The 26,242-nt window shown below is 39.0% G+C and overlaps 4 protein-coding genes across 7 annotated transcripts; 3 read left to right on the forward strand and 1 right to left on the reverse strand.

Annotated features, from left to right (window-relative positions):
* The first annotated feature begins 413 nt into the window (after positions 1 to 413).
* Positions 414 to 13,800, forward strand: LOC116728627 (hepatitis A virus cellular receptor 1 homolog). 4 transcript variants are annotated; one of them, XM_032576875.1, is made up of 7 exons: positions 414 to 573; positions 914 to 1,255; positions 3,276 to 3,344; positions 3,563 to 3,624; positions 9,851 to 9,944; positions 11,026 to 11,050; positions 12,651 to 13,800. In XM_032576875.1, the coding sequence occupies exons 1-7, from the start codon at positions 540 to 542 to the stop codon at positions 12,802 to 12,804; spliced, it is 780 nt and encodes a 259-aa protein (XP_032432766.1). In that variant the 5' UTR covers positions 414 to 539; the 3' UTR covers positions 12,805 to 13,800. The 4 variants fall into 4 exon arrangements, with proteins under 4 accessions (XP_032432766.1, XP_032432767.1, XP_032432764.1 ...); XM_032576876.1 differs by having other exon boundaries at positions 415 to 573; positions 9,854 to 9,944; XM_032576873.1 differs by having other exon boundaries at positions 416 to 573; positions 3,560 to 3,624.
* Positions 13,801 to 14,857: 1,057 nt separating this feature from the next.
* On the reverse strand, positions 14,858 to 17,835 carry LOC116728629 (urokinase plasminogen activator surface receptor-like). The gene is made up of 5 exons (XM_032576877.1): positions 17,688 to 17,835; positions 16,610 to 16,714; positions 16,369 to 16,524; positions 16,180 to 16,287; positions 14,858 to 15,270 (listed from the first exon to the last, which is right to left on the reverse strand). The coding sequence occupies exons 1-5, from the start codon at positions 17,734 to 17,736 to the stop codon at positions 14,996 to 14,998; spliced, it is 693 nt and encodes a 230-aa protein (XP_032432768.1). The 5' UTR covers positions 17,737 to 17,835; the 3' UTR covers positions 14,858 to 14,995.
* A 13-nt stretch (positions 17,836 to 17,848) lies between these two features.
* On the forward strand, positions 17,849 to 20,173 carry LOC116728631 (cornifelin homolog B-like). The gene is made up of 4 exons (XM_032576879.1): positions 17,849 to 18,181; positions 18,489 to 19,067; positions 19,378 to 19,532; positions 19,820 to 20,173. The coding sequence occupies exons 2-4, from the start codon at positions 18,962 to 18,964 to the stop codon at positions 19,943 to 19,945; spliced, it is 387 nt and encodes a 128-aa protein (XP_032432770.1). The 5' UTR covers positions 17,849 to 18,181; positions 18,489 to 18,961; the 3' UTR covers positions 19,946 to 20,173.
* Positions 20,174 to 20,953: 780 nt separating this feature from the next.
* On the forward strand, positions 20,954 to 22,722 carry nhp2 (NHP2 ribonucleoprotein homolog (yeast)). Its single transcript, XM_032576878.1, has 4 exons — positions 20,954 to 21,246; positions 21,335 to 21,404; positions 21,633 to 21,738; positions 22,091 to 22,722. The coding sequence occupies exons 1-4, from the start codon at positions 21,078 to 21,080 to the stop codon at positions 22,214 to 22,216; spliced, it is 471 nt and encodes a 156-aa protein (XP_032432769.1). The 5' UTR covers positions 20,954 to 21,077; the 3' UTR covers positions 22,217 to 22,722.
* Positions 22,723 to 26,242: the final 3,520 nt, after the last annotated feature.

Genomic DNA, 26,242 nt, shown 5'->3' on the forward strand with positions numbered 1-26,242 from the left:
TTTAATCTGACTCAATGAATTAAGCTGTTATTTTTGATCATTAATAAAACAAAGATGCTGCTTTTCTGCACATCCTGTTGATTCAGTTAATGTGAAACTAAACTTATTGTGACATAATAACAACAACAGCTTGATTCTGGTGAACAAAAAGACTAAATGAAGCCACTAAACCTAGAAAATATTGCATGAATAATTTAAAATTGAGTTGTAAAGTTGGAAATAATGTTTATTATTTTATTAAAAGCTTATATTAGAACTGTTAGCTGCAGAGACACTTTGAGACGCTATGAAACGTGAAGCTGTTCCAGATTAAAGTTGTTTCTGTCGTTTAGATGTTTATTAAGAGATGAGAGGAAGCAGCAGGTCTGGGTTGGTGTCTCCAGTTCCTGGAAGCTCTGAAGACTTGCTCTCTGTCCCTCAGCCCTCTACTTCCTCTCAGGCCACTCTGAGGTTTAGTTCTTGTTGCCGCCCCGTGGGAAGCAGCTGTGGTGACAGCAGAGTTTCAGCAGCTGGTAGTCAAAACGTGCTGCTTGTTCATCATGAAGGTCGTGCTGCTGATTGTGCTGCTCACAGGTAATCATCCTTTTCTGATCCAGTTTGTGTTGCTACAGTTCTGTGTGTTTCTACATGCAGGATTTTGGTTCTTTTAAATGAAGGACTTCCATCTTGTCTCTGAAGGTTCTGGTTCTTGTTAGAAACTTTCTCAGATCAAATCAGCTGCAGAGACGAAGCTCTGCTGATCACTGACATGTTGTAGTTTCAGTTGGTCTTTAGTTTCAGACTTTATGACTCATTGAAGTCAATGATGACCATAAAATCATATTAAACCACTTAATTACAATAAACTGGTTTCTGTCTGTGAAATGAGCCAGAGATGGAGACGTTTAACTGATTGTCAATATTCTGTTTTCAGTGTCAGGATGTGACGGCGGGAGCGTTGTTGGTCAGACGGGTCAGAATGTGACTCTGCTCTGTAAATATGATATAAAATACCATGGAGCAGTGCATGTTTGCTGGGGAAAAGGAGAAATACCAACATATGGCTGCAACAATCAGCTCCTCTCTACAAATGGACATAAAGTTGAGACCAGTGCTTCCAGCAAGTATCAGCTACTGGGACAACTGGATCAAGGAGACGTTTCTCTGACCATCCTCAACCTCACAGAGGAAGATGCTGGAAGATACGGCTGCAGAGTCCAGATAAACGGATTATTCAATGATCAAAAACATCATTTTGACTTGAGAGTTGAAAGAGGTGAGAAATTACTCAGATTTTCCTTTTCTTAAGGCGGCAGGTCTGTGGATCAGGGTAACAGTGGTGACTGTTAATGAAAACTTTAATTTCTTAAAATTCACAAAGCTTTGAGACTAAAGTTTAGTTTAACTCTGAGAGGTTATCAGTGAAGAAGGAAAGTATAAAGCATCTCCTCTTCCCAAACAGTGACAGCAGCTGATTTTTGGTGCTTTATTTTACCTGAATGGTTATGATTTATGGCTCACATATGACAGACTGACATCAGGTCTTAATCCTTTAGAACCCAAAGAGGAGTCTGTAGCCCAGGGGTCACCAACCTTTTTGAGACTGGGAGCTTCTTCACGGGTACAGAGTAACACAAAGGGTTACTCTGTCTGGGATACAGACATGAATTTTCTTGGCTCAGCCTTTATAACAATAATATATGTATATATTATTACATGCGATCTAATAATATTTATGTTAGGGACTACTGACAATAGTTATCAGTAATAATTTACCATGGCAGCTTTGGTTAATTATGTGATCAGAAGTTCTTAGTTCAGAGTTTTAAGTTTGATTCCCTTTTGGAGATTTTCTGTGTGAATCTAAAGTCACTGAGAGTTTGGATTGTTGCAGCTGCAGCTGTTCAGCTGGACGCACTGAGATTTTCCTTAAAATGAAAAAAAGAAAAGAGAAGTTTTTGTGTTTTTTATTATCCAACCCTCTTTACTATTAACAAAATTATAGAGAGAAGAAAAAGTTATTTTGTGCCAAAACATCTTGTATGTAGCGCACATCAGTGTGAGTCTGTGGGGGTCAAAGGGCACACCAAAGCCTAAATCTGATTGGTCAGTTTGCTTTTTCTGTGAGCTAAAAATGATGAGTGGAGTTTGAACCTCCCATAGTTATAAGATCCTGCCTGAGTTTTTTACAGTGGTTCTGGCGGGTTGCCGGTTTATTAGCTTTTCTTTGTGGTTTTGTGAACTTAAAAGCTGACGGGTCACCAGCTGGCTGACACCAGCAGATGTCGAACAAAAATGTCCAACATATCGGAAGGTACCAAACTATCACTGCACCTGACCTGCAAGAGCACAGCCACCTCTCCAAAGCAGCACAAACCTAAACCACTAAAGCAGGACACCCTTTTTCGTTGTTTTTTTTACACAAACGATGCTAAATAATAAAGACATGGAAGCGAAGCCTATATACCCGTGTGATCCACGGAAAGAGGAGGATGTTGATTCCCAGGTTCAGGTGGAGTCAGACGTCCAAAGGAGGAGAAGGTGAAGCAACAATGTTTGCTTAATTTTTACTCTTGTGGGGAACGTTAAGACTAGATTAGATTGTTTAACCTGCAGCCTGAGACGCTCAGGAAGAGCAGCAGATGTCAGCTAACTGGTGACCCATCAGCTCTCCAGTTCGGGAAACATCAAAGAAGCTCAGAAACCGACGACCCGCCAGAACCACACACTGTAAAAACCGGGATCCAAACCGCTCTTAGAACTACGGGAGGTTCAAACTCCTGTCATTCATTTTTAGCTCACAGAAAAAGCGCCAAGCCGCCAAATAAACAAAAGCAAACTGACCAATAAGATTTAAGCTTTGGCGTGCCCTTTGATCGTCCTGTCAGTTTTAGTTGAGTCTCTGCTCCATCACGGCTCATTCAGTCGGTCCAATACGTCCTCAACATGTCCTGAGGTTCTGCAGAGGTTCTGCTGAAGAGCCATGACTGGATTCAGGTTTGTGGAATCAGAGAAAGAACTGAAAGATGCAGCAGGACAGCGGCTCTGGAGGACTGACTGTGGACACCATCAATAGTTTTAGTTCTTCAGATATTTGTTGGTTAAAGTCCAAAAACCTAAAACTCATCGATGTATCGACCCAGAGCAGAGAGACTGGCAGAGAATCATTTAGGTTTGATCTTTTGTACTTTATTAACATTATTTTGGAGAGTTTTCTGAGATGTTTGAACATCGTGTCTCATATTGATCTATTAATTCGCCGATGATGTTGATGGTGATGCTGTGTTTGTGTCCAGCTCCGACCCCCTGGGCTCCATCAGAACCTCAGACGTCCTCAGAGAGACCAGCTGCTGCTCAGACTGCAGGTATCTGTGCATGGAGGCTGCAGGGTCCAGGATGACTCAGTCTGATCAAAGTGTGAAAGATTAAATCTTGTTTTTAAAACAGGAAGTTGGTTCTGAGAAGGAAACATCAGACCCTGTTGTTCTGTAATGTGTCTGGTTCAGCATGACTCTCTCCTCTGTTGTCATGCTGCTGATTCTGCTGTTCTAAACTCATCTGCTTTCACTTCCTCTTCCAGCAGATCAGATGACCACAGAGAGCCTCCTGACTTCCTGTTCTAACAGCAGCAGCGTCACACAGGAGGTGAGCACCATGAGGTCATCCTGAGACAACAACCAGAAAAGCCAGTCAGGGTCACTCAGTGGCTGATGGGTTCCAGTTAAACTCGTGTCTGCCTTTAAACCAGTGGTCATAATGATCTGCTGCTTTACAAACACGAGTTTAGAGTGAAATAATTGGTCTGGGTCACCACAGTGGCAGATTTTATCACGTGTTCCAGTTTTAATATGACGTCGAAAATATGAAAAATTTAGTCATAGTTTAGTATGACGTCGAAAACATGAAAAATTTAGTCATAGTTTAGTATGACGTCGAAAACATGAAAAATTTAGTCATAGTTTAGTATGACGTCGAAAACATGATAAATTTAGTCATGGTTTAATATGACGTCCAAAACATGAAAAATTTCGTCATAGTTTAATATGACGTCCAAGACATGAAAAATTTAGTCATAGTATCATATGACGTCGAAAACATGAAAAATTTAGTCATAGTTTAGTATGACGTCGAAAACATGAAAAATTTAGTCATAGTTTAGTATGACGTCGAAAACATGAAAAATTTAGTCATAGTTTAATATGACGTCCAAAACATGAAAAATGTAGTCATAGTTTAATATGACGTCCAAAACATGAAAAATTTCGTCATAGTTTAATATGACGTCCAAGACATGAAAAATTTAGTCATAGTTTAATATGACGTCGAAAACATGAAAAATTTCGTCATAGTTTAGTATGACGTCGAAAACATGAAAAATTTAGTCATAGTTTAATATGACGTCCAAAACATGAAAGATTTAGTCATAGTTTAGTATGACGTCGAAAACATGAAAAATTTAGTCATAGTTTAGTATGACGTCAAAAACATGAAAAATTTAGTCATAGTTTAGTATGACGTCAAAAACATGAAAAATTTAGTCATAGTTTAGTATGATGTCGAAAACATGAAAAATTTGTTCATGGAATCGTATGACGTCCAAGACATGAAAAATTTAGTCATAGTTTCATATGACGTCGAAAACATGAAAAATTTAGTCATAGTTTAGTATGACGTCAAAAACATGAAAAATTTAGTCATAGTTTAGTATGACGTCGAAAACATGAAAAATTTAGTCATAGTTTAGTATGACGTCAAAAACATGAAAAATTTAGTCATAGTTTAGTATGACGTCAAAAACATGAAAAATTTAGTCATAGTTTAGTATGACGTCAAAAACATGAAAAATTTAGTCATAGTTTAGTATGACGTCAAAAACATGAAAAATTTAGTCATAGTTTAGTATGATGTCGAAAACATGAAAAATTTGTTCATGGAATCGTATGACGTCCAAGACATGAAAAATTTAGTCATAGTTTCATATGACGTCGAAAACATGAAAAATTTAGTCATAGTTTAGTATGACGTCAAAAACATGAAAAATTTAGTCATAGTTTAGTATGACGTCGAAAACATGAAAAATTTTGTCATAGTTTAGTATGACGTCCAAGACATGAAAAATTTAGTCATAGTTTAATATGACGTCGAAAACATGAAAAATTTAGTCATAGTTTAATATGACGTCGAAAACATGAAAAATTTAGTCATAGTTTAGTATGACGTCGAAAACATGAAAAATTTAGTCATAGTTTAGTATGACGTCGAAAACATGAAAAATTTAGTCATAGTTTAGTATGACGTCGAAAACATGAAAAATTTAGTCATAGTATCGTATGACGTCGAAAACATGAAAAATTTGGTCATTGAATCGTATGACGTCGAAAACATGAAAAATTTAGTCATAGGATATCATATGACGTCCAAAACATGAAAAATTTTGTCATAGTTTAGTACGACGTCGACAACATGAAAAATTTAGTCATAGTTTAGTATGACGTCGAAAACATGAAAAATTTAGTCATAGTTTAGTACGACGTCGACAACATGAAAAATTTAGTCATAGTTTAGTATGACGTCGAAAACATGAAAAATTTAGTCATAGTTTAGTACGACGTCGACAACATGAAAAATTTAGTCATAGTTTAGTATGACGTCGAAAACATGAAAAATTTAGTCAAAGTTTAGTACGACGTCGACAACATGAAAAATTTAGTCATAGTTTAGTATGACGTCGAAAACATGAAAAATTTAGTCATAGTTTAGTATGACGTCCAAAACATGAAAAATTTAGTCATAGTAGTATGACGTCGAAAACATGAAAAATTTAGTCATAGTTTAGTATGATGTCGAAAACATGAAAAATTTAGTCACAGTTCAGTATGACGTCGAAAACATGAAAAATTTAGTCATAGTTTAATATGACGTCCAAGACATGAAAAATTTAGTCATAGTTTAATATGACGTCGAAAACATGAAAAATTTAGTCATAGTTTAGTATGATGTCGAAAACATGAAACATTTAGTCATAGTTTAGTATGACGTCAAAAACATGAAAAATTTAGTCATAGTTTAATATGACGTCGAAAACATGAAAAATTTAGTCATAGTTTAGTATGACGTCGAAAACATGAAAAATTTAGTCATAGTTTAGTATGACGTCGAAAACATGAAAAATTTAGTCATAGTTTAATATGACGTCCAAGACATGAAAAATTTAGTCATAGTTTAGTATGACGTCGAAAACATGAAAAATTTAGTCATAGTTTAGTATGACGTCCAAAACATGAAAAATTTTGTCATAGTTTAGTATGACGTCGAAAACATGAAAAATTTAGTCATAGTTTAATATGACGTCCAAAACATGAAAAATTTAGTCATAGTTTAGTATGACGTCGACAACATGAAAAATTTAGTCATAGTATCGTATGACGTCGAAAACATGAAAAATTTAGTCATAGTATCATATGACGTCCAAAACATGAAAAATTTTGTCATAGTTTAGTATGACGTCGAAAAAATGAAAATTTAGTCATAGTTTAGTATGACGTCGAAAATATGAAAAATTTAGTCATAGTTTAGTATGACGTCGAAAACATGAAAAATTTAGTCATAGTTTAGTATGACGTCCAAAACATGAAAAATTTAGTCATAGTAGTATGACGTCGAAAACATGAAAAATTTAGTCATAGTTTAGTATGATGTCGAAAACATGAAAAATTTAGTCACAGTTCAGTATGACGTCGAAAACATGAAAAATTTGTTCATGGAATCGTATGACGTCGAAAACATGAAAAATTTAGTCATAGTTTAATATGACGTCCAAGACATGAAAAATTTAGTCATAGTTTAATATGACGTCCAAGACATGAAAAATGTAGTCATAGTTTCATATGACGTCGAAAACATGAAAAATTTAGTCATAGTTTAGTATGATGTCGAAAACATGAAACATTTAGTCATAGTTTAGTATGACGTCGACAACATGAAAAATTTAGTCATAGTTTAGTATGACGTCGACAACATGAAAAATTTAGTCATAGTTTAGTATGACGTCCAAAACATGAAAAATTTTGTCATAGTTTAGTACGACGTCAAAAACATGAAAAATTTAGTCATAGTTTAGTATGACGTCGAAAAAATGAAAAATTTAGTCATAGTTTAGTATGACGTCGACAACATGAAAAATTTAGTCATAGTTTAGTATGACGTCGAAAACATGAAAAATTTAGTCATAGTTTAGTATGACGTCGAAAATATGAAAAATTTAGTCATAGTTTAATATGACGTCGAAAATATGAAAAATTTAGTCATAGTATCGTATGACGTCGAAAACATGAAAAATTTGGTCATTGAATCGTATGACGTCGAAAACATGAAAAATTTAGTCATAGTATCATATGACGTCCAAAACATGAAAAATTTTGTCATAGTTTAGTATGACGTCGAAAAAATGAAAATTTAGTCATAGTTTAGTATGACGTCGAAAACATGAAAAATTTAGTCATAGTTTAATATGACGTCGAAAATATGAAAAATTTAGTCATAGTTTAGTATGACGTCGAAAACATGAAAAATTTAGTCATAGTTTAATATGACGTCGAAAATATGAAAAATTTAGTCATAGTTTAGTATGACGTCGAAAACATGAAAAATTTAGTCATGGTTTAATATGACGTCCAAAACATGAAAAATTTAGTCATAGTTTAGTATGACGTCGAAAACATGAAAAATTTAGTCATGGTTTAATATGACGTCCAAAACATGACAAATTTAGTCATAGTTTAGTATGACGTCGACAACATGAAAAATTTAGTCATAGTTTAATATGACGTCCAAAACATGAAAAATTTCGTCATAGTTTAATATGACGTCGAAAACATGAAAAATTTAGTCATAGTTTAGTATGACGTCGAAAACATGAAAAATTTAGTCATAGTTTAATATGACGTCGAAAACATGAAAAATTTAGTCATAGTTTAGTATGACGTCGAAAACATGAAAAATTTAGTCATAGTTTAATATGACGTCCAAAACATGAAAAATTTAGTCATAGTAGTATGACGTCGAAAACATGAAAAATTTAGTCATAGTTTAGTATGATGTCGAAAACATGAAAAATTTAGTCACAGTTCAGTATGACGTCGAAAACATGAAAAATTTGTTCATGGAATCGTATGACGTCGAAAACATGAAAAATTTAGTCATAGTATTGTATGACGTCGAAAACATGAAAAATTTAGTCATAGTTTCATATGACGTCGAAAACATGAAAAATTTAGTCATAGTTTAGTATGATGTCGAAAACATGAAAAATTTAGTCATAGTTTAGTATGATGTCGAAAACATGAAAAATTTAGTCATTGAATCGTATGACGTCGAAAACATGAAAAATTTGGTCATTGAATCGTATGACGTCCAAAACATGAAAAATTTTGTCATAGTTTAGTACGACGTCGACAACATGAAAAATTTAGTCATAGTTTAGTATGACGTCGAAAACATGAAAAATTTAGTCATAGTTTAGTATGACGTCGAAAACATGAAAAATTTAGTCATAGTTTAGTATGACGTCGAAAACATGAAAAATTTGGTCATTGAATCGTATGACGTCGAAAACATGAAAAATTTAGTCATAGTATCATATGACGTCGAAAACATGAAAAATTTAGTCATAGTTTAGTATGACGTCGAAAACATGAAAAATTTAGTCATAGTTTAGTATGACGTCGAAAATATGAAAAATTTAGTCATAGTTTAGTATGACGTCGAAAACATGAAAAATTTAGTCATAGTTTAAACAAGAGTTGTGGCTTTCTGAATCAGATGCGGTTCAGAACCACATCGACCATCTAGATCAGACTGACCGCCATGTTCGTCCAGTTCCTGTCGGATCTCAGCAAACAGATCAGCTTTATAATCACAGCATCATCATCAGGCGGGAGCAAAAGCTCATGAACTCTCAGTCGTGTTGAAGCTCAGAGCTTGCAGATGAGGATTCTGCTCTGGACTCGTTGCGCTACCAAACTGATGCTAGTGTTAGCTAGCCTCCAGGTTTGTTGTAGCTGAAAACTAAAGCTATGATGGAACTACAAACCCCATAATTCAGATAATTTATCCCGACTTTTTCCTGCTTTCAACCTCCTGAAAACATCTTGCATCATCTACATCATGACTGCATGATATTGGCTAGTGGACAGTTAGCTAACGGTTGTGAAACTGTCTATGTGCACTTGTTGAAGTTGAGTGACCAAGGGTCAAAGTTCACATGGAAGCGCTAGAAAACACCATCTGACACTGCAGAGCCTGGCTTCCTGAAGATGTAATGCAGCGGTGGAAACACTTCCGCTGATGCACTAATGGCGGCGCAAAGGAATTTGCTTAGCTTTAGCTAAATATTATGCATGTATAGCGCTTTAGCAGTAACTGAACTAATATTTGTAACTAGTGGGCTTGGGTTAGCGCAGCTAGCTTTTTTGCTAGCAGTTCCCACCACTGCTATAATGGAAGTTGAATATAAACTTTTTCCTTATATTCATGTTGTTTTTCATATTTAATGTTGGTCATAAATTCATCTTAATAATTTATAGAAACTCTTTGTTTCGCTCCATTTCTATCTGCTGTGCTAACTTAGGGTTAGCATGGAGCTCTCAGCGTTCTGATTGGTTGCTGCTGTCCATGGCCCCGCCCCCAGATGCTGATGGAAGGAGTTCCTTCAGATCTCCAGTCCTGCTGCTTCTACATGCATGCTGCTCAGAGTTCTGGTTCCGATCCGTTCTGCTGGTCCAGCTGTTGGAGAGCAGATGGTTCTAGAAGCAGCAGGAGGTCCGCTGGAGTTTGGTTCTGATCTGATGATGCTTCATGGTTCTGTCTGCAGCAGCAGCAGGAGGGCAACATGCTGACCGTGGTTCTGGTGCTGGTTCTGTTCCTGCTGGCGGTTCTGCTCACTGCAGCAGGACTCTTCATCATGGGTGAGTTTACTGGGGCTGATTTAGCAGAATAAAGAGCAAAGAGTGAACATGTAGAGGAAACGACCAGAGCTAGCTGCTAATTTGGTTCAAATGCTAATGCTGACACAGTTTGGTTCAAACTTCACAGGTTTCAGCTGAAGCAGAACTCAGTCAACCACATAAACGCCCAGAACTTCCTATTTAATCAGCACTAGAAAACAGACCGTTTGTTTATGGAACGGGTCAAATTTTCACAACTAACCGAGTTCCTGGAGTCAGAAGTGAGGCTTTAGCTTGTCTAATTCAGTTGGTTTCAGTTAGTTTTTAAAGTGTTTCCTAGGTTTTATTAGTTAAATATTGTTGAGTTATTGTGGTAGTTTTAGTTTTTTCACACTTTGGTTGATTTTTAGGTGCAGAATTTAAAAATGGTGAAAGTGTTGTGATTATGTAAACATGGATTGGGTCATGAATACTCAGCAGAAGAATCCATTTTCTAAAAATGTGTTTGGTTTTTGTTGAACAACCAGCTGACTCCGGAGTTTTCTAACAACTTCTGCTGCTGGCATTTTGTGGCCTAGCATAGCCTAGCGAAGCCTAGCCTAGCATAGTCTAGTGTAGCCTAGCCTAGCCTAGTGTAGCCTAGCCTAGCCTAGCCTAGCCTAGCATAGCGAAGCCGCCAGGAGGAATATAGAAGCCATAATTTACAGACAGCTAAAAATCTAAAATATCACTCAAACGTACCCTTTGAAAGGCTAATAAATAAATTCATAAACACAAAGGATATTATATCTATAATTTCTGAATGTTACAGTTAATTTTATAACTATTCCAGTTAGTCTTAGTTTTTTTCCATTAAATACTGTTTTTATTTATTTCAGTTAACAAAATGTTTCAGTTTTCATTATTTCCTTGGTTCAGGGTTTGGGGTCATTCGTTTTAGCTTTCCCTGTTTTTGCATCTGATGTGTTTTGATCCTTACATGTAATTAATTTTATAATCCGAAACCAACCAGATTAGTGTGAACTGTCAGAAGTTGTACTATTTTTCTTTTTTATTACTGAATCAAACATTTTGGTGCTTTTAAAATTGTTTCTGTTTGCAGCCAGAAGATGGAAGCAGCTCAAACTGTGAGTCTTTGATTCTTCTGTTCATTTTTATAAACCGAACTGTTTCTGTTGCCAAGAGGTTAAAGGTCGCCGTTAAATGAACCGCTGATTCATTCATGACTCGGCTTCATTGGCTTCTCCTGGAAACGCTGATGCATCTTCATCAGAGCATCATCATCATCATCATCGCTCACCTCGGTGTTCAGAGTGAAACTCGGGCAAAACGCCTCGAACCTCACCGCAGGTTTCAAGCCGTTTAACTCCCATGATGCAATGCGGCCTTCATCAGCTTCTGCTTCATGATCCGAAGAGGTCTGAGCTAAGATGGTGGAACTGTCCGGACTTTTAATGGTTTCCAATCAGGTGGTTCTGCCGGCGGTTTAACCCATTAACCCTTTACTGCCTGGATTAATCTGATAAACCAGTTTGATCTGATTCCACCGCTCAGCCTTTAATACGCAGAATATTTCATATCTTACTAGTTAATGCAGATAGAAACAACTAAACTCTGCAGCATTAATATTGAGACCCTTTAATAAGTGAAGCTCTGAGTCAGATTTCCTTTTTCACAAGAAAGCGAAGCCTGAGCGTTTGTCTCTGACTCATGTCATCCTGTCAGCGTTCAGCTGATGCAAACAGTTTAAAATGTCACGGTTCAAACGTTATGATGAGAGCCGAGCGTCACGAGACCACCTGGGAAACAAAGCGTTAACCGCAGGGCGACAACAAGCTGCAGAAGAAGAAACGACCTTTAATGTTCCTCTCAGTCAGCCACACACTGACCCACATCTGCACGTTTAAAAGAGCATTTCTCTCTAAATCACCCAAATCACCACAGCAGGAGTTTCACTCATTCATTTCAGTTACTGAAAAACATTTAGATTCATTCTGAACAGAAGAGCAAACTAGTTAAAATTATTTACTTCATTTCATTTTTATGATTTTAGTTCAGAGAAAAAAAAACATAAAAATCTGACCAATAAAATAAAATAAATAACTCTGACCACCTCAAGGTTTTCTTTTATCTCTCATTAAAAATAATAATCCATAAAAAGCAGTGTCATTCATTTTTGACCTTTGATATTCCACTGTCTGTTTGTTTTAGGAAAATATAAAATATTTTGTACAAAACAGCCAGAAAAACATAGAAGAGGTTTAAAGATGTTGATTTTATTTCTATATTTGGGTCTGAAGGTGTTGAAAAGATTTAAAGTCAAACTTTTATTTTTGTTTCTCCTGAAATGTAAAAAGTTATCAATTTAAATGTGCTTCATGGGTTAATTTATGTCAGTAATTACCTTCAGAGTAATAAACTTCAAAATGTGTCAGTGTTTCCTACCACAGTTTTTCCTTCCAGTCAGTTTTCCATTAGCATGTATTACTGGCCTTCTGTTGCTTTTTTCTTGACCTGGTAAAAGTTAAACTGCTGATGAACATTTTTCTGTTTTTGATATTTCCCCTGTTACTTCCTGGATTTCAGTTTTTATTATATCACTGAATTATTCCAGCTTCTATTTGCTGAGTTTCTCTGCAGTTTGTTGTGATTCTTGTAGCTTTAGTGGTTATTAAATCTCAGTGGGTTCTGCTTCATCAACTGGTTCTGGTTCTGGTTCTGGTCCAGGCCTCCCCAGCAGCAGCAGCAGCTGTGGCACCAGGTCCAGTTCAGCTCCACCTCCTCCACCCTGCAGCTGCACCAGCGGGCCTCCGCCGTGGAGAACGTCTACCAGATAGACGGAGCCGCCGACAGGGGAGGAGACTACGAGTTCTGCCCCTGAGGCTCCGCCCACTTCCAGCATCGCCGTGGAGACAGGAAACATAACGGGAGCCGTCCAATCAGAGCTCAGCTGGCAGGTTGATGTTCAGGTCAGAAGGTCAGGTTAGGGGATGAGGATCATCATCATTAATATTATTGTTAATATTATTATCATTGTTATTGTTACTAACGTTTGACATGAAGCTGATTCAGGGTTTAAATGTTTAAAACGAGGATTAATGAATCATTTTTAACGATCTGAGCTTCGTTTCTGACGGTGATGCTAAACAGTGAAACGCTCATGAATCAAAACCTGGAAGGTCAGGGGTCAGAGGTCAGAGACTGGAATGACATCATTAGAGAAGAAACTTCCTGCGGGAAACCATTAAACTCTGTGGGGAAACAGAAAACCTTCTGCTGGATCAGAACCGCTTCTGGTTGGTGGGGGAACCCAGAGGTTCTGGTTCTGGTTCTGGACCTCCTGGAGGAAGCTGGTTCTTGTTTTTCTGTTTGTGAACTTTGTGATTTTATTTCTGTGTTTATAGAAATAAATGTGACTTATTAATTTCTGCCTGGAAACCTGAGAAACTGTTGGTCCATTAAATCCACTGAAAACTTTTTACTGTGGATCATGAACACAGAGTCTGACTGACTGAAGGCTCTTAGTTAATATTAATCCCAGTGTAAAGTCAGATTAAAGTGTTTCTGTATTTTAACAAATGTTTCTTTGATGTTTCGTCTCTTTTGTTTTTTCTTTCTGTCGTTTTGTGAATCCGTCTGGTTTAATGTAGAAATAAAACCTGACGGTTTTTCTCACCTGCCATCATTTGAGACGTTGAACATGAATCAACAACAATAACCTGGAATATAATCCATATAATCCCTCCCTAATCTGCTCCTCTAAAGCTGAGCTGGGAGTCAGACTGTCTGGATGCTTTGGTCTTCTTCCTACTTTAAAATAACTTTGCTATTTATCAGTAATTATATTTAACATCTCAATAAAATCTGTTTAAATTCACTTTTTTCTTATTTGTGTTTAAAGTTGAACCCTGAAAAATTAATCCAGCACTGAGACGGATTTAGACAAAATAAGGCAAAACTGAGCAAATTTACAGGAAAATGACCAAATTCAGAAAGAAAAAACAAATAAACTATTTAGACAATTTATCAGCAAACAAAAAACAAATGATTTAGGTTTTAGTTACACTTTAAAAAATGAATCCAATGAGTTAGTATTTGGCAAAAAAGAGTAACAGATCAGATCATCCAATTTAATATGATAAAAATTATGTAATTAGACAAAAAAATTAGAGTCCAAATTCTGGAGTTTTAAGCACTAAAATTATTCTAAACATTATATAAAACTTTTGAAAGTAATACATCGAGTAATCTAAAGTGTTTAGTATTTTCACTTGGTCTCCAACTGTCTCAGCAGACAGAAGATAACAGATTAATTCATAATGCTGAAAAGTAAACAATATGTTTTGGTAAAGTGAGTATCTGGAACCCGGCCGGTCCCAGGGTGTCGGATGACTCAGACGGTGAATCAGAACCAGAGGAAAGAAAAGCTGACCCAGAAACGTTTCCAGTTCAGTGTGACAGCAGCAGATAGCAACAGTTTGTCTATGAAATCATGTTCCTCTCATATTTACCCTCGTCATTTCATTCTTCATGTCTCCTCCTCCCAGCTGCCTGCGTTGCCAGCTAGATTTCTCCAGATATAACGTTACAGTCTCCATCATTTCCCTGTTGTTTACGACATAAAGGCTCCCAGGAGACGAAAAACCAGCCGGGAGCTTCTAGAAAATGAAATCTGTTCAGCTTCTCCTGGACACGTTAAAAAAACTAAGATAATAAAACATTTTATCCACTATGTGTCGGTTAATATACTGAGAACAGGAGAAACCCTAAAACAAACCCCTGAGGAACTCCGCGTGAAGGACTGGCAAAATCTGACTTATATAACAGAAAAATGAAATCTAGACCGGTCGTCGGCTGATTCATTACAAATCATGTTCAAGTAAAAAGAGATTTTAAATTCAGAGGGATCTGGATCACTTTAAAAACGAGTCGTCTTAAAAATCACACATTTAATCTGTTTTATCAGGTATTAAAGGCTGAGAAAACTAGACAAACGAGAAATTAAAACTTTGTTTTATATAGTTTTATACAATTAAACTTATTCAAAACATATTAAGTGTAATATTTACACTTTACCAGCCTTGCATTGATTTGTCATTGATTAGAGCGCAGACCAGCAGACCAAGCAGCAGCTGGAGCAGCTCCAGTCTCACACCAGAACCGCCACTGGTCTGTGTGGGTTTCACTGGTGGTACTGGTGGGTCGTTGCACAAACTGGTTCCACAGCAGCTCAGTCCGCTGATGTTGAAAAGAACGTTGTCTTCCTGGAACAGGCGACCCAGGTCGGCGTCACACAGGTTACGAGTCATGCAGCCCAGAAATGGATACTCTTGATCGTCCATACTCACTGTGGAGAGAAAAAGCAGAACTGATCGACCAGATCAACCGATATTCAACAACTATTGGGACTGATTGATTAGATCAACCGATGTCCAGGAATCACTGGGAGGGAAACCCTGGCTTCCAGCTGCTCTCAGCCTCACTGCGACTGCAGGGCCTGAAGTTTGATCCAGGATCTGCTGATCATGTGATCTATCTGTGTCTGGATGAAGGACAAAACCTCTGGGACAATTTATTCTGGATAGATGAGACCAGAATGGAGATGTTGGACCAGAATGATCAGAACCTAAACAGCTAAAACAGCTAAACCCTAAAGCATTAATCATAATGCATCATATACATTATTTTACCTAACGCTAATGCTAACATGGTATTTAGTATAAGCTAATGTTAAAGTGCTAAATTCAACCATGTTCATACCCACCATGTCTCAATGGGTTTGAACTTTATTCAGTTTACAAAACAGCCAAGACTTTATCTGGAGAAATTAATTGAGGAGAAGCTAAGCCAAAAATTTGCTAATCTGCTAGTGGATTTGCAGAAGTGTGCTCTGGTGCCAACTATCAAGTTTGGTGGAGGAGGTGTGATGGCTGGGTTTGTTCTGCAGCCATAGAACCTGGACAGCTTGGCGTCATTGTTTGGACCAGGTGTCCAACAGTTAAAACTGGGTCATCAACAAACCCGGGAGCTAATCTACAGCAGAACAGCTGAAATTATTCCTGGTCCAGTCAAAGTTCAGACCTGTGCCTGGTTCAGTCAGGCACAGGTCTGGGACCTACAGGGAGCTGAGCAGAAATCCACCACAGGAGGCTGCTGAGGTCAGGCAGAAACCTTCTGCTGGACCAGGGGTGTACTTAGTTTGACATCAGGTTGTTCCTCTCAGTGAATCGTTCAACTGTGACCAGCAGAAACTCACAGATTGATGTGAAGCACTGACTCTCCTCTCCTGAGCACATGGCCTCTCTGCAGTCATTGAGGCTACAGGAGAAACACTGCAGGGAGTTTGGCACTGGAGGAGCAGGGACTGAAACGAGACGAAGAGAACATCTCAAGGGAAAAGAAACCTGGATCAGAACCGGCTATAACGTGTTATTATGGATCTCACCAGGCAGTGTCAGGTCGTTGCAGTCGCTGGTGTTGCAGCACAGAACAGATGCTACGATAGTCGTCTCACCTGTGCTGAGTGAAAAGGTCGTATTGCCTGAGCTCAGACACACAGAGGCAGATTCACAGCCTTTATAGATGAGATGTTCTCCTGAAGCTGAACCAACAGGAGAATCAAAGAGCTGTTAGAGTCGATGGAAACCAGGCAGAATCATCATGTAGGAAAACCAGGAGGACGTTACCTCGGCTAGATGCTGTTATGCACATCTCCTCCGATGAGGAGCATGTCTGTTTTCCTGGGCTGGCGCAACTCGGGTCTGTGCAGTTATAACAGCTCAGAGCTTCAGCTGCAATCAGGAGAGGAAGATCCAGAGACACACTGTCAACCAGTGGTGCACACCACTAGTCAGAATATTAGCTGCACTAATGCTAAAGCACTAACTGTAAACTTTAGTTCCACTAATCCTAAAGCACTAACTGTAAACTTTAGTTCCTCTAATGCAAACTCACTCCACCAACACAGTAGTAAGGAGAAGCTAATGCTAATGCGCTGCACCAACACATTTAACTCAGACTTCCAATTCTCCAAGTTGAAGTAAACCATAAACTGATTCATCCTCTGTTTCAGTGTTTTCTCTGATTATTCTTTCTGAAAACCCGCTTTTTTATTGTTAAAAGAGAAATATTACATGCTGACCATATCATGGTGGACACATGCTGCACTGATACAGTAATTCATGTAAAAGGAGCCCAGATCAACTGCTGAGAGCAGGTACAGTTCTGGTGGAGTGCCAGCGGTCCAACAGAACCAGCCTGGCCAGTTTCCACCAGTAGTTGAGTAACGGAAAACAACCCTACAAGCATTCGTTAATTTAAATATTTAGGGTCCTGAAACTTTTGGTGTTTTCCTAAAACTATTCACAGCCCTGCAGATTCAGAAAGTTAAAAATAAAAAACTTTACAGATGGTTAAAATGTTTTTGAATAAAGAAAATTATCCTGTTTTTAATTAGATTTTTTTTTTTTTAATTATATGCCAGAAATCATTTATGTCCTTTGCAATAATAAATGGAAATATCATTATGAACATTACAGTAAAATAAACTTTTCTTCTGGTTTTTCTCCCTAATCTTCACCTCAGATTCTCTATCAGAACCAGGTCAGGACTTTGACTGGACCGCTCCAAAACCTTAATATTCCCTCCAGTCAGCAGAAACCTGCTGGTTTCAGTGCAGGTTCTGTTCTGACTGAACCAAAGTGATCCAGACGAGCAGAGAATGTGTTCGTCTCTCCCTGGTGAATCATGTTCTGATGTGATTACCTGTTCTACAGAGGGTCCAGATCAGAGTCAGAGAACCGATCAGCTTCATCCTGATGTCCCGCTGGATTCTGGTACCAAACACACAAACTGAGCTGCATTTATATCCAGGACAGAACCGCGTCACTGACCCCAAACAAAAGCAGGGCTGGATCGTTGGCCCGGGTCAGCTGGTTCTCCTCCTGGGCTAAAACCAGAAACCGGTGGTCCAGATGGATCTCCTTCTACTGGTTTCATCATGTTTCATGTTCCTTTTATGTCCATTTACGCACATGTAATTTCCTTCTTCTTCTTCTCCCCTGGCGTCTTTATCTGCCTCCATTGTTCATCACATCCAGACTCCCAGGAGGCATCATGGAGGAATCAGGGAGCCGAAAATGGGACACGAACTTTAGAAACAATAACAGATCAGAAACGGAGCAGCGTTTATAAAGTTACCAAAAATGAACAGCAATAACCTGGATTATTTACTCTCAGAAGAGAAGGAATGGGTTTCAGTAAGTCACATTTTCATCATGTTATAGTATAATTTATAAATTACAGTTTCAAACACAATGTTTAGTTAGCAACATGTAGTTTGGAGCAAATATTAAGTTAGGAAGCTAATTATTTAGCTCAAAATTAAATATTTAGTCAGCTACCAAGCTAAATATCTAGTTTGTAAACTAAACTTCAGCTTGCTAATTAAATATTTAGTCTGAAACCTTGACATCTATGGAAAACATTTTTTCTCATATGACAGGCTAAATGACTCAACGTTTTGCTGTTAATTTTTGACTGTTGAACTTTATGAACTGTTTTTAGGAACTGACAGCCCAGCGGCGAGACGCAGCTTTAGGTGATGGACATTTTTGTAGAAAAGCTAAAACAACAACTGAGGCTCCAGATCCGACAGCTTCATGACTCAACCACACCAGATTTTTCTGGGCCTCATCTGAACGATGTGGGATCGTCAGATCTGCTCCTCCCTGGACTGGTTTCACTGGACCGACTGGACCCAGCAGAGGAAGGGATTCCCATGAATATCTGTTTGCATTCAGGATCACCTGATTCATGATAATGAATCAGTGGTTCTGGATGAGTCAGGATGACAGATTCTCCTGAGACGAATGCAGTGACTGACTCAGGAGGAAACCAGCGGAACGCGCCCATCAGGTTCACCAGCAGCCCTGCTCCGTCCAATCAGAGCGCTCCGTCCAGCCGCTCCCAGGTGAGCTTCCTTGGCGTTCAGGAGCAGATTCTACCTGTTGGCTGCCGAGGTGAGATCCTGCTGCAGGATGAGCTGGACCGTCTCCACGCCGCCGCAGACCGCCGTGCTGGTTTCCTCTCAGGAGGGCGACTGGTCCACCGGGATCTGCGACTGCTGCCAAGACAAGAAGCAATGTACGTACACAGCACACACTAACAAGTCACGAAGGAGAGAGAATAACGCTAACCCGAACCGCACTGTGAAACATGGTGGTGGCAGCGTTATGCTGTGGGACCTGTTGGCAGCTGCAGACCCGAGAAAGAGGTCAAAGTTCAGCTTCCAGCAGTACAACCACCCGAACATCCAGCCAGAGTTATTATGAGAAAGCAGATTCATGGGTTAGAATGGCCTAGTCAAAGTCCAGATGTAAATCCCACAGAGAATCTGTGGTAAGATGTTTAGTAGTGAAGGTCCAGACCCTGAGCGCCTCCTTGTGGTCCTCAGGCTGCTTCGCCTTCTGGTGCTGCCCCTGCTTCGCCTGTCGGACCACCAAGAAGTTCGGCCAATGCCTCTGCCTCCCCCTGCTGGACGCTCTGGGCTGCGTCCGTCCCATCGCCATGTCTGTCAGGGTGTCTCTGCGCCAGCGCTATGGCATCAGAGTAAGGACAAAAAGCTGCTGCTTCAGTTTCTGTTCCTGATGATTCAATAAAATATTTTACTGATTCTAAATATTAACATCAACAGCTCAGAAAATTAACATAAAAATCTGATAAACTGGTCAACAAAACAGATTTTTCATCTTTAGTTTGTTTCTTTGCTGAATTGAATTTGAGTTATTGAATTAGCTGCTTATTTAAACATTATTTAATAATAATAATGTTTGTTGTTATTATTGCTCTGGTTCTGGTTGGACCCTCTGACTGGTTCTGGTTCTGGTCGTTTTCAGGGCAGCTTGTGCAGAGACTGCTTGTGCTCCACCTTCTGCCTTTCCTGCGTTTGGTGCCAGATGGCCACAGAGATGGAGAGGAGGAAACTTCCGACTGTTCTCAGTGACATCATCAGCAGGCGATGACGTCATCGACAGGCGATGTCATCAGCAGCCGCCTTTAATGAATTATTTCAACATGTTTAATTGATTTAATATCCTCCTGTTTGAATATTCTCATTTTTATTCCGTTTGTTTCTCAAGTTTTATTTAATTTACTTTGTTTCTGTTTTTATTTGAAATCTTTATTTGATGTTTTGATGTTAACCTTGAAACTTTGTGGAAATGCTTCATATAAAGATTTTATACATTTTATAACTGTCTATTATTTAGGTTTATTTCCTTATGAAAATATGATAATTATGTAATAGAAACATGACAGTGGAGCCTAGCGGATCCAGAAGCTTCTCCCTTAAAGAATATTTCCTGGGAGATCTAACACACCGGCACCCTGACCAGGATGTTAAAAGCTTTGTTCAGCGGAGAAAGACCGTTGGAGGAAAACTGTGATTAAAGAAAAAGAAAATGTTCAGATAAGATGAAGCAGAACCAGAATACTGGTACTGGAAAACCATCCTAAATATAGGACCTGTTTCACCAAACAAAAGAATGTAAACATTTATTTTTTTATTATTTAAAAAAAAAACATAAGAAAACAGACAAATTACTCTTATACCACGAATAAAAAGGAAAACATAAATAACAATGTAAAGTTTTTTGAAGGGTCTCAGACAGAATCTACTAAATACTAAAATATTTTTGACAAATGCTCAATAAAAATTTAGTTTTACTTTTTTTTTTTTAAACCTGTACTCAGCCGTCAATATATTATAACAGAATAGAATAGAATATATCAATGTCAACAGCTTTTCAGGAAATACAAAGAAATATATCTATAAACTAATTTAAACACTCTAAAAACATCACAAACAGAGTCAGATTATCAACTTTAACTGTAACTCAAAGTAATTTTAATAACAAAGTTTTATTAAAATGATATTCTGCTCCGATCTAATGTGGAAAGATTAATTATAATATAAAAATAATATGAGTGCAGTTCAGTGTCTTGTCGCTGGTGGCGCTGTCGTCGTGCTGTTTTCCTTTCAGAGCAGAAGAAGAAGCTGAACCTCGTGTGTCTGCCTGCTGGAGTGGTTCGGCTGGATGTTGTGATTGACTGGGATCCTAATCCAGGCAGCAGATCATCGATTATCGATCAGAAATGACTAAAGTGAAGAAGGAGAAGGTTTCGGACGGAGAGGAAGCCGCGGCGGCGGAAGCGGGGGGACCCGAGCGGAGCTACGCCGAGCTGGTCGCTCACCTCAACCCCATCGCCCAGCCGCTGGCCTCCAGGAAGCTCAGCAAGAAGCTCTACAAGTGCGTGAAGAAAGGTAGGAAGCCCGGGAAGGTTCTGCACGTTTCCGCGTCCCGGTTATCTGGTACCGGAGGTTCCAGCTGCTGTTTGTGTTTCTTCTGTAGCCGCGAAGGGGAAGAACATCCGGCGGGGAGTCAAGGAGGTCCAGAAGTTCATCAACAAAGGAGAGAAAGGGTGAGTCCCAGGGGTCAGAGGTCATGTAGGCTGGCAGCTGCAGGGTGCTAAAACTTCGGGGAAAGTTTTCACACGCTAAACACGGAAAACGTTAATAATGACTGGTTCTGATACCAAATATTAATGGAGAACATCTGAAGCTCTGAGGGCTTTTAAACATGTGAACAGGTATAGCTACCCATCATGCACTGGGGCTCAGGTGTGCTAACGCCGCTGCTCTACCTGCAGCATCGTGGTTCTGGCCGGAGACACGCTGCCCATCGACGTCTACAGCCACCTTCCGGTCATGTGTGAGGACCGCAACCTGCCCTACGCCTACATCCCGTCTAAAGTGGTGAGTGGGACCAAACATCCGGTCCGGTTCGGCTGCTATAAAGACCCGGTCCGGTCCGGTCTCGTCTGACCGCTGGGGAAAGATCCCGGTCCACAACCTGAATGTTTTTTTCCCCATCTGCAAACTTTTATTGTGAAATGCATGTTTATTTCCGGCTTTTATTGTGAAAAGTTTCAAAGGGGCTTATTTTGAAAAGCACACATTTTATTGAAGCATTTTAAAGACTCCTGATGTATTTTATTGTGAAAAGCTGGTCTGTTACGACTCTTACTTTGAAATCTTCTGCTTTTAATTGACTTTTTCTTATTTTAGAGTCTAATTATCTTCCTCTTACTTTGAAATGCCTGTGCAGGATCTGGGCTCTTCCGCCGGCTCCAAGCGGCCGACCTGCGTCATCCTGATCAAACCGCACGCGGACTACCAGGACGCCTACGATGAGTGTCTGGATGAGGTGTCTCACCTGCCCAAACCGCTCTGAGCCAATCAGGACGCAGCTCATCTGAACTCAGCCAATCAGGACGCAGCGCCCGCCTTACATTTAAAGGCGCAGTGCGCCCTGATTTCTCCCAGAATCTCATGTTTCTCTACTGCGCTAGCAGTTTTCACCCGTTTCCAGTGTTTGTGCTAAGCTAAGCTAATGATGGACTGAAGGACGCTGCCCCCTGCTGGACACTGGAAGCCATGTTTCTAGTTTTTTTATATTAAAAATGTTAAAACTATAGTTTCTGGAGTTATTTGTTTGGATAAAAATTATTCATAGTGTTTAAAGGATAAATGCTGCAGGAACTTGATTTCTCCAGTTTCTCTTGTGCAAAAGTCTTCAACCCCCCTACTCTTTGTGAACCGTGGGAGGAAAGTATTTTTAAAATTAACAGAATATTTTTATTTTTCATTGCCACAAAAAGTAAAATAATTAGTTCAATATAAATATCACTTCCTGTGTGTTTTGTAACACAAATATTAAAAAACTGAGGTGTTTTTTTTGTTGTTTCTCACTATAACCTCATTAAATGTTTTTAGGATTTTCCAAACAGTTTTGTTTAAAACATTTCTTCCACTTTATATAATACATTTTGGTTTTCTAAACAGAAAAAGAATAAAACTATAATAGTTTAATTCATAAGTTGTGGTTAATGTCAACATTTTTAAGTGAGTTAGTTTAAGAAAGTGCTAAATTGTTGCAACAACATAAAAAGCCCAATCATTCCACCAATATCAATTTCATTTAACATTTGAAAATCAGTTTTCTTATAATGAGCTCTCTTTTTTATTTCTTAAAACTAAATTTTTCTGCTCGATTTGTCTTATTAAATGGAACTAATTTTAGTTGTGATGTGCGACTTTAAAAACTTTTTGTATCTAATAAAGATTTTTAAAAATCACCTGCAGTACTGCAGTTTGGCCACGTGGTGGCAGCAGATCTCAGTTTAAGCCGAGATTGATTGCGGAAGAACAAGTCCGATTTATTTTCCTTAATTTATTATAAATGTTTACTTATACTCATATGAGTTTTTTTAAATATTTTTTTGTAAGTTTATTTTAAGTATAAACTTTAAATAGTTTTTTAAAATTATTTATTTATAATTAACCTGACCTGGGCGTGCCGTGGTGGCGTAGGGGTTAGCACGGCCCACATTTGGAGGCCTCAAGTCCTCGACGCGGCTGTCGCGGGTTCGATTCCCGGACCCGGCGACGTTTACCGCATGTCTTCCCCCCTCTCCTTCCCCCTTTCCTGTCAGCCTACTTCATGAAAAGGGACTCTAGAGCCCACAAAAAGACCCCCTGGAGGGGTTAAAAAAAAATAAAATAAAATAAAAATAATTAACCTGACCTCCAGATCGGTTCTGTTAACTGGACCGGTCCTGCTGCGGTCCATTTGTCGAACCGTGAACTTTGTTCTCAGATGTTCTGAAGAGTCCGGGTTCTGTGAGTCCAGAACCGGTTCTGAGCTCTCACTATAACCCTAAACCCGTCCTGAACCTCTTCAGTTCTCTCTTTTATCTCCCACACCTGCTGGCCTGACCTTTGACCCCGGGACTACTGGGTCCGTTTGGGCCGGCCGGGTCCCGACGGCTCATGAACTGCTGCAGACCTGCCCGGGCTGGTCCCGAACCGACCCGAATTCAAACTCCGCCTCTCTCTCCCTCTCTCTCTCTCTCTGTCTGTCTCTCTCTCCACTCGTTGCCCGGGGCAACGGGAACTTTCCACTGCCGAGCCGAAGGAGAGAGAGATCCTTCTGTCAACAGGTAGCTGTCAACAGGGTCGGTTCCGTTAAACCGGGCCAGTGGTTCTGACGTTTCATTAAGAACCTCAAAGTTCTGCCAGATCGTCTCGTGGTTCCATTGGGTTCTTTTTTATTTTCCAGCTTTGTGTCGTTCGTTAAAGAGTTTCAAATGGACCCCAAAGGTTCTAGAACCTAGAAGTTTCTGCTGACCCAGAAAGAGCTGCTCAGATTAAATCCATCCTCCCATGTCTGGACCGGGTCTGGAGAGGTTCTGAAGGTTCTTAAGTTTGGTCCAATCATTTAGTCCTGCTGGTTCTGTTGGGTTCTGATGCGGTTTCAGGTGGATGTGTTTATGGGTCCATTAAAGGTGTTAGAAGTTCTGGAAGAATTATTTGGTTCTGAAGGTTCTGCAGGTGTTTCTGGGTTCTTTAGTTGCAACAACAGAATTAATTTGGGTTATTTTGCCTGTGAGAAGAAAAATATTAATTCATTCATCCAGTCATGTTTCACTGAATGATTCATCTATAAATGTCAGTTTAAATAGCAAGATAAATAACCTGATTGTTGCTTTAAATCTTCACTGTGTGACTTTATTAGCTCTAGTAGTTTTATTGGCTCTTTGTGATTAAATTTTAATCTTTTTTACATTTAGTGCTGGAAAATCAACTTTTTCTGGCAGTTTAAATTTTTATCGTCCTGTCTGTGTGATGGGTGTGTTCTGCTTCAACACACACACACTCTGCTGCTGCTGGTGTGTGTGTGTGTGTCTGGGGGGTTCAACCATATAACTGCCAGTAAACAAAATTACTGCCTAACATTTGCATAACGTCACACACACACACACACACACCTACACACACACACCCCCACCCTGACGGAGCCTCCAGGATGAACCAAACATCTCAGCCTTCGTCTGTCTGACTCGTCATCACCTCAGTTTGTTATCTCTGAGTCAGGAGGAAAACCTGAAATAAATAATAATAATAATAATAATAATCAGAACCGAACACTATACAAAAAAAACTTTTGCGAAGGACTGCAGTTTTTACAGTGAACACTCATCTGTCTTGCTGAAAATATAGTTTAAATTAGTTTCATTTGTTTTTCAGCTAAAGTTAATTTCAAGTTTCGCCTTATTTTAAGTGTACTGAGACATTTGCATTAGAATCTGGACTAAGATTGGAAAGATTGGTAAGATTTTGTGTTCTTGCAGTGTGAATACTTTTAGAGTAGAAAAGGTGCAACAGTAGCAAAGTGAAAGGTAATTAAGCCAATTTTATTCATAAGCCCTTTAAAGACAACAAAACTGAACCAACATCATATAAAAAGAGCAAAATAAAACCAACAGAAAAGATGAAACACAACTTGACAAACAAAATGGCCTCCATTCATCCTGGGTCACAAGCTAAAGACAACAGAAGGGTTTTCAAAACAGTTTTTAAAATATCATCAATAAATCAAAGCAAGATTCATACAAAGATTAGAAAATAAAACATATAAAAACAGAATAAAGAATAACATTAATTCCTCTGTTACATAATTAACATAAAACTAAAGATAGTGTTGAATAAATATTTTTAATTCAGCCAGCAACAGTGTGTTGATCTCCTTGTTCACCTCCCACCATCACATGTAAATGCTGTGCGGCCTGTAAGTTGTGGCTGCAGCCAGAGGCCTCACCATGGCCAGGGGCCTCACCATGGCCAGGGGCCTCACCATGGTCAGGGGCCTCACCATGGCCAGGGGCCTCACCGCAGCAGCTGGGGGTAAACGAGCAGCACACTCTGGAGTCTGTGATCCTGATGCCGCTGATAGCTGCTGAGTGTGACGACGTGTTAAGTGTCAACAGACGCAACACTTACGTGATGTTATCTCCCACACACACATGCGAGCGCGCACACCCCCACACACGCACACACAAGTTTCCATTTTAAAAGTTCAGACATTAACAGATTTATTGATGACTTGAAGTTCTTTGGTTCCACTGAGAAGAATTTTCTTTTAAAAGCTGAAGCTGCTGAACCGGACCGGTCCGGATCGGTTTCTGGGGGAATAGTGGCTGGAAGTTTATGTGATTTTTAGATAAAATCAAAGAAACAAGGCTGATGAAAGTCAAATCATCCCTGATCTACAGGAACGCTACGGAACCAAAAAAAATCAGGTTTGTGTTTTTGATGGTGATCCGGGTCAGAACTGTAGTCATCAACCAGAACATGAACTGGACCTTTGTGGTGCATTCAGGTACAGCTCATCACCTGGATACAAACTCATTCAATACAT

Source organism: Xiphophorus hellerii, chromosome 11, assembly GCF_003331165.1.
Source record: "Xiphophorus hellerii strain 12219 chromosome 11, Xiphophorus_hellerii-4.1, whole genome shotgun sequence".
NCBI classification, from domain to species: domain Eukaryota; kingdom Metazoa; phylum Chordata; class Actinopteri; order Cyprinodontiformes; family Poeciliidae; genus Xiphophorus; species Xiphophorus hellerii.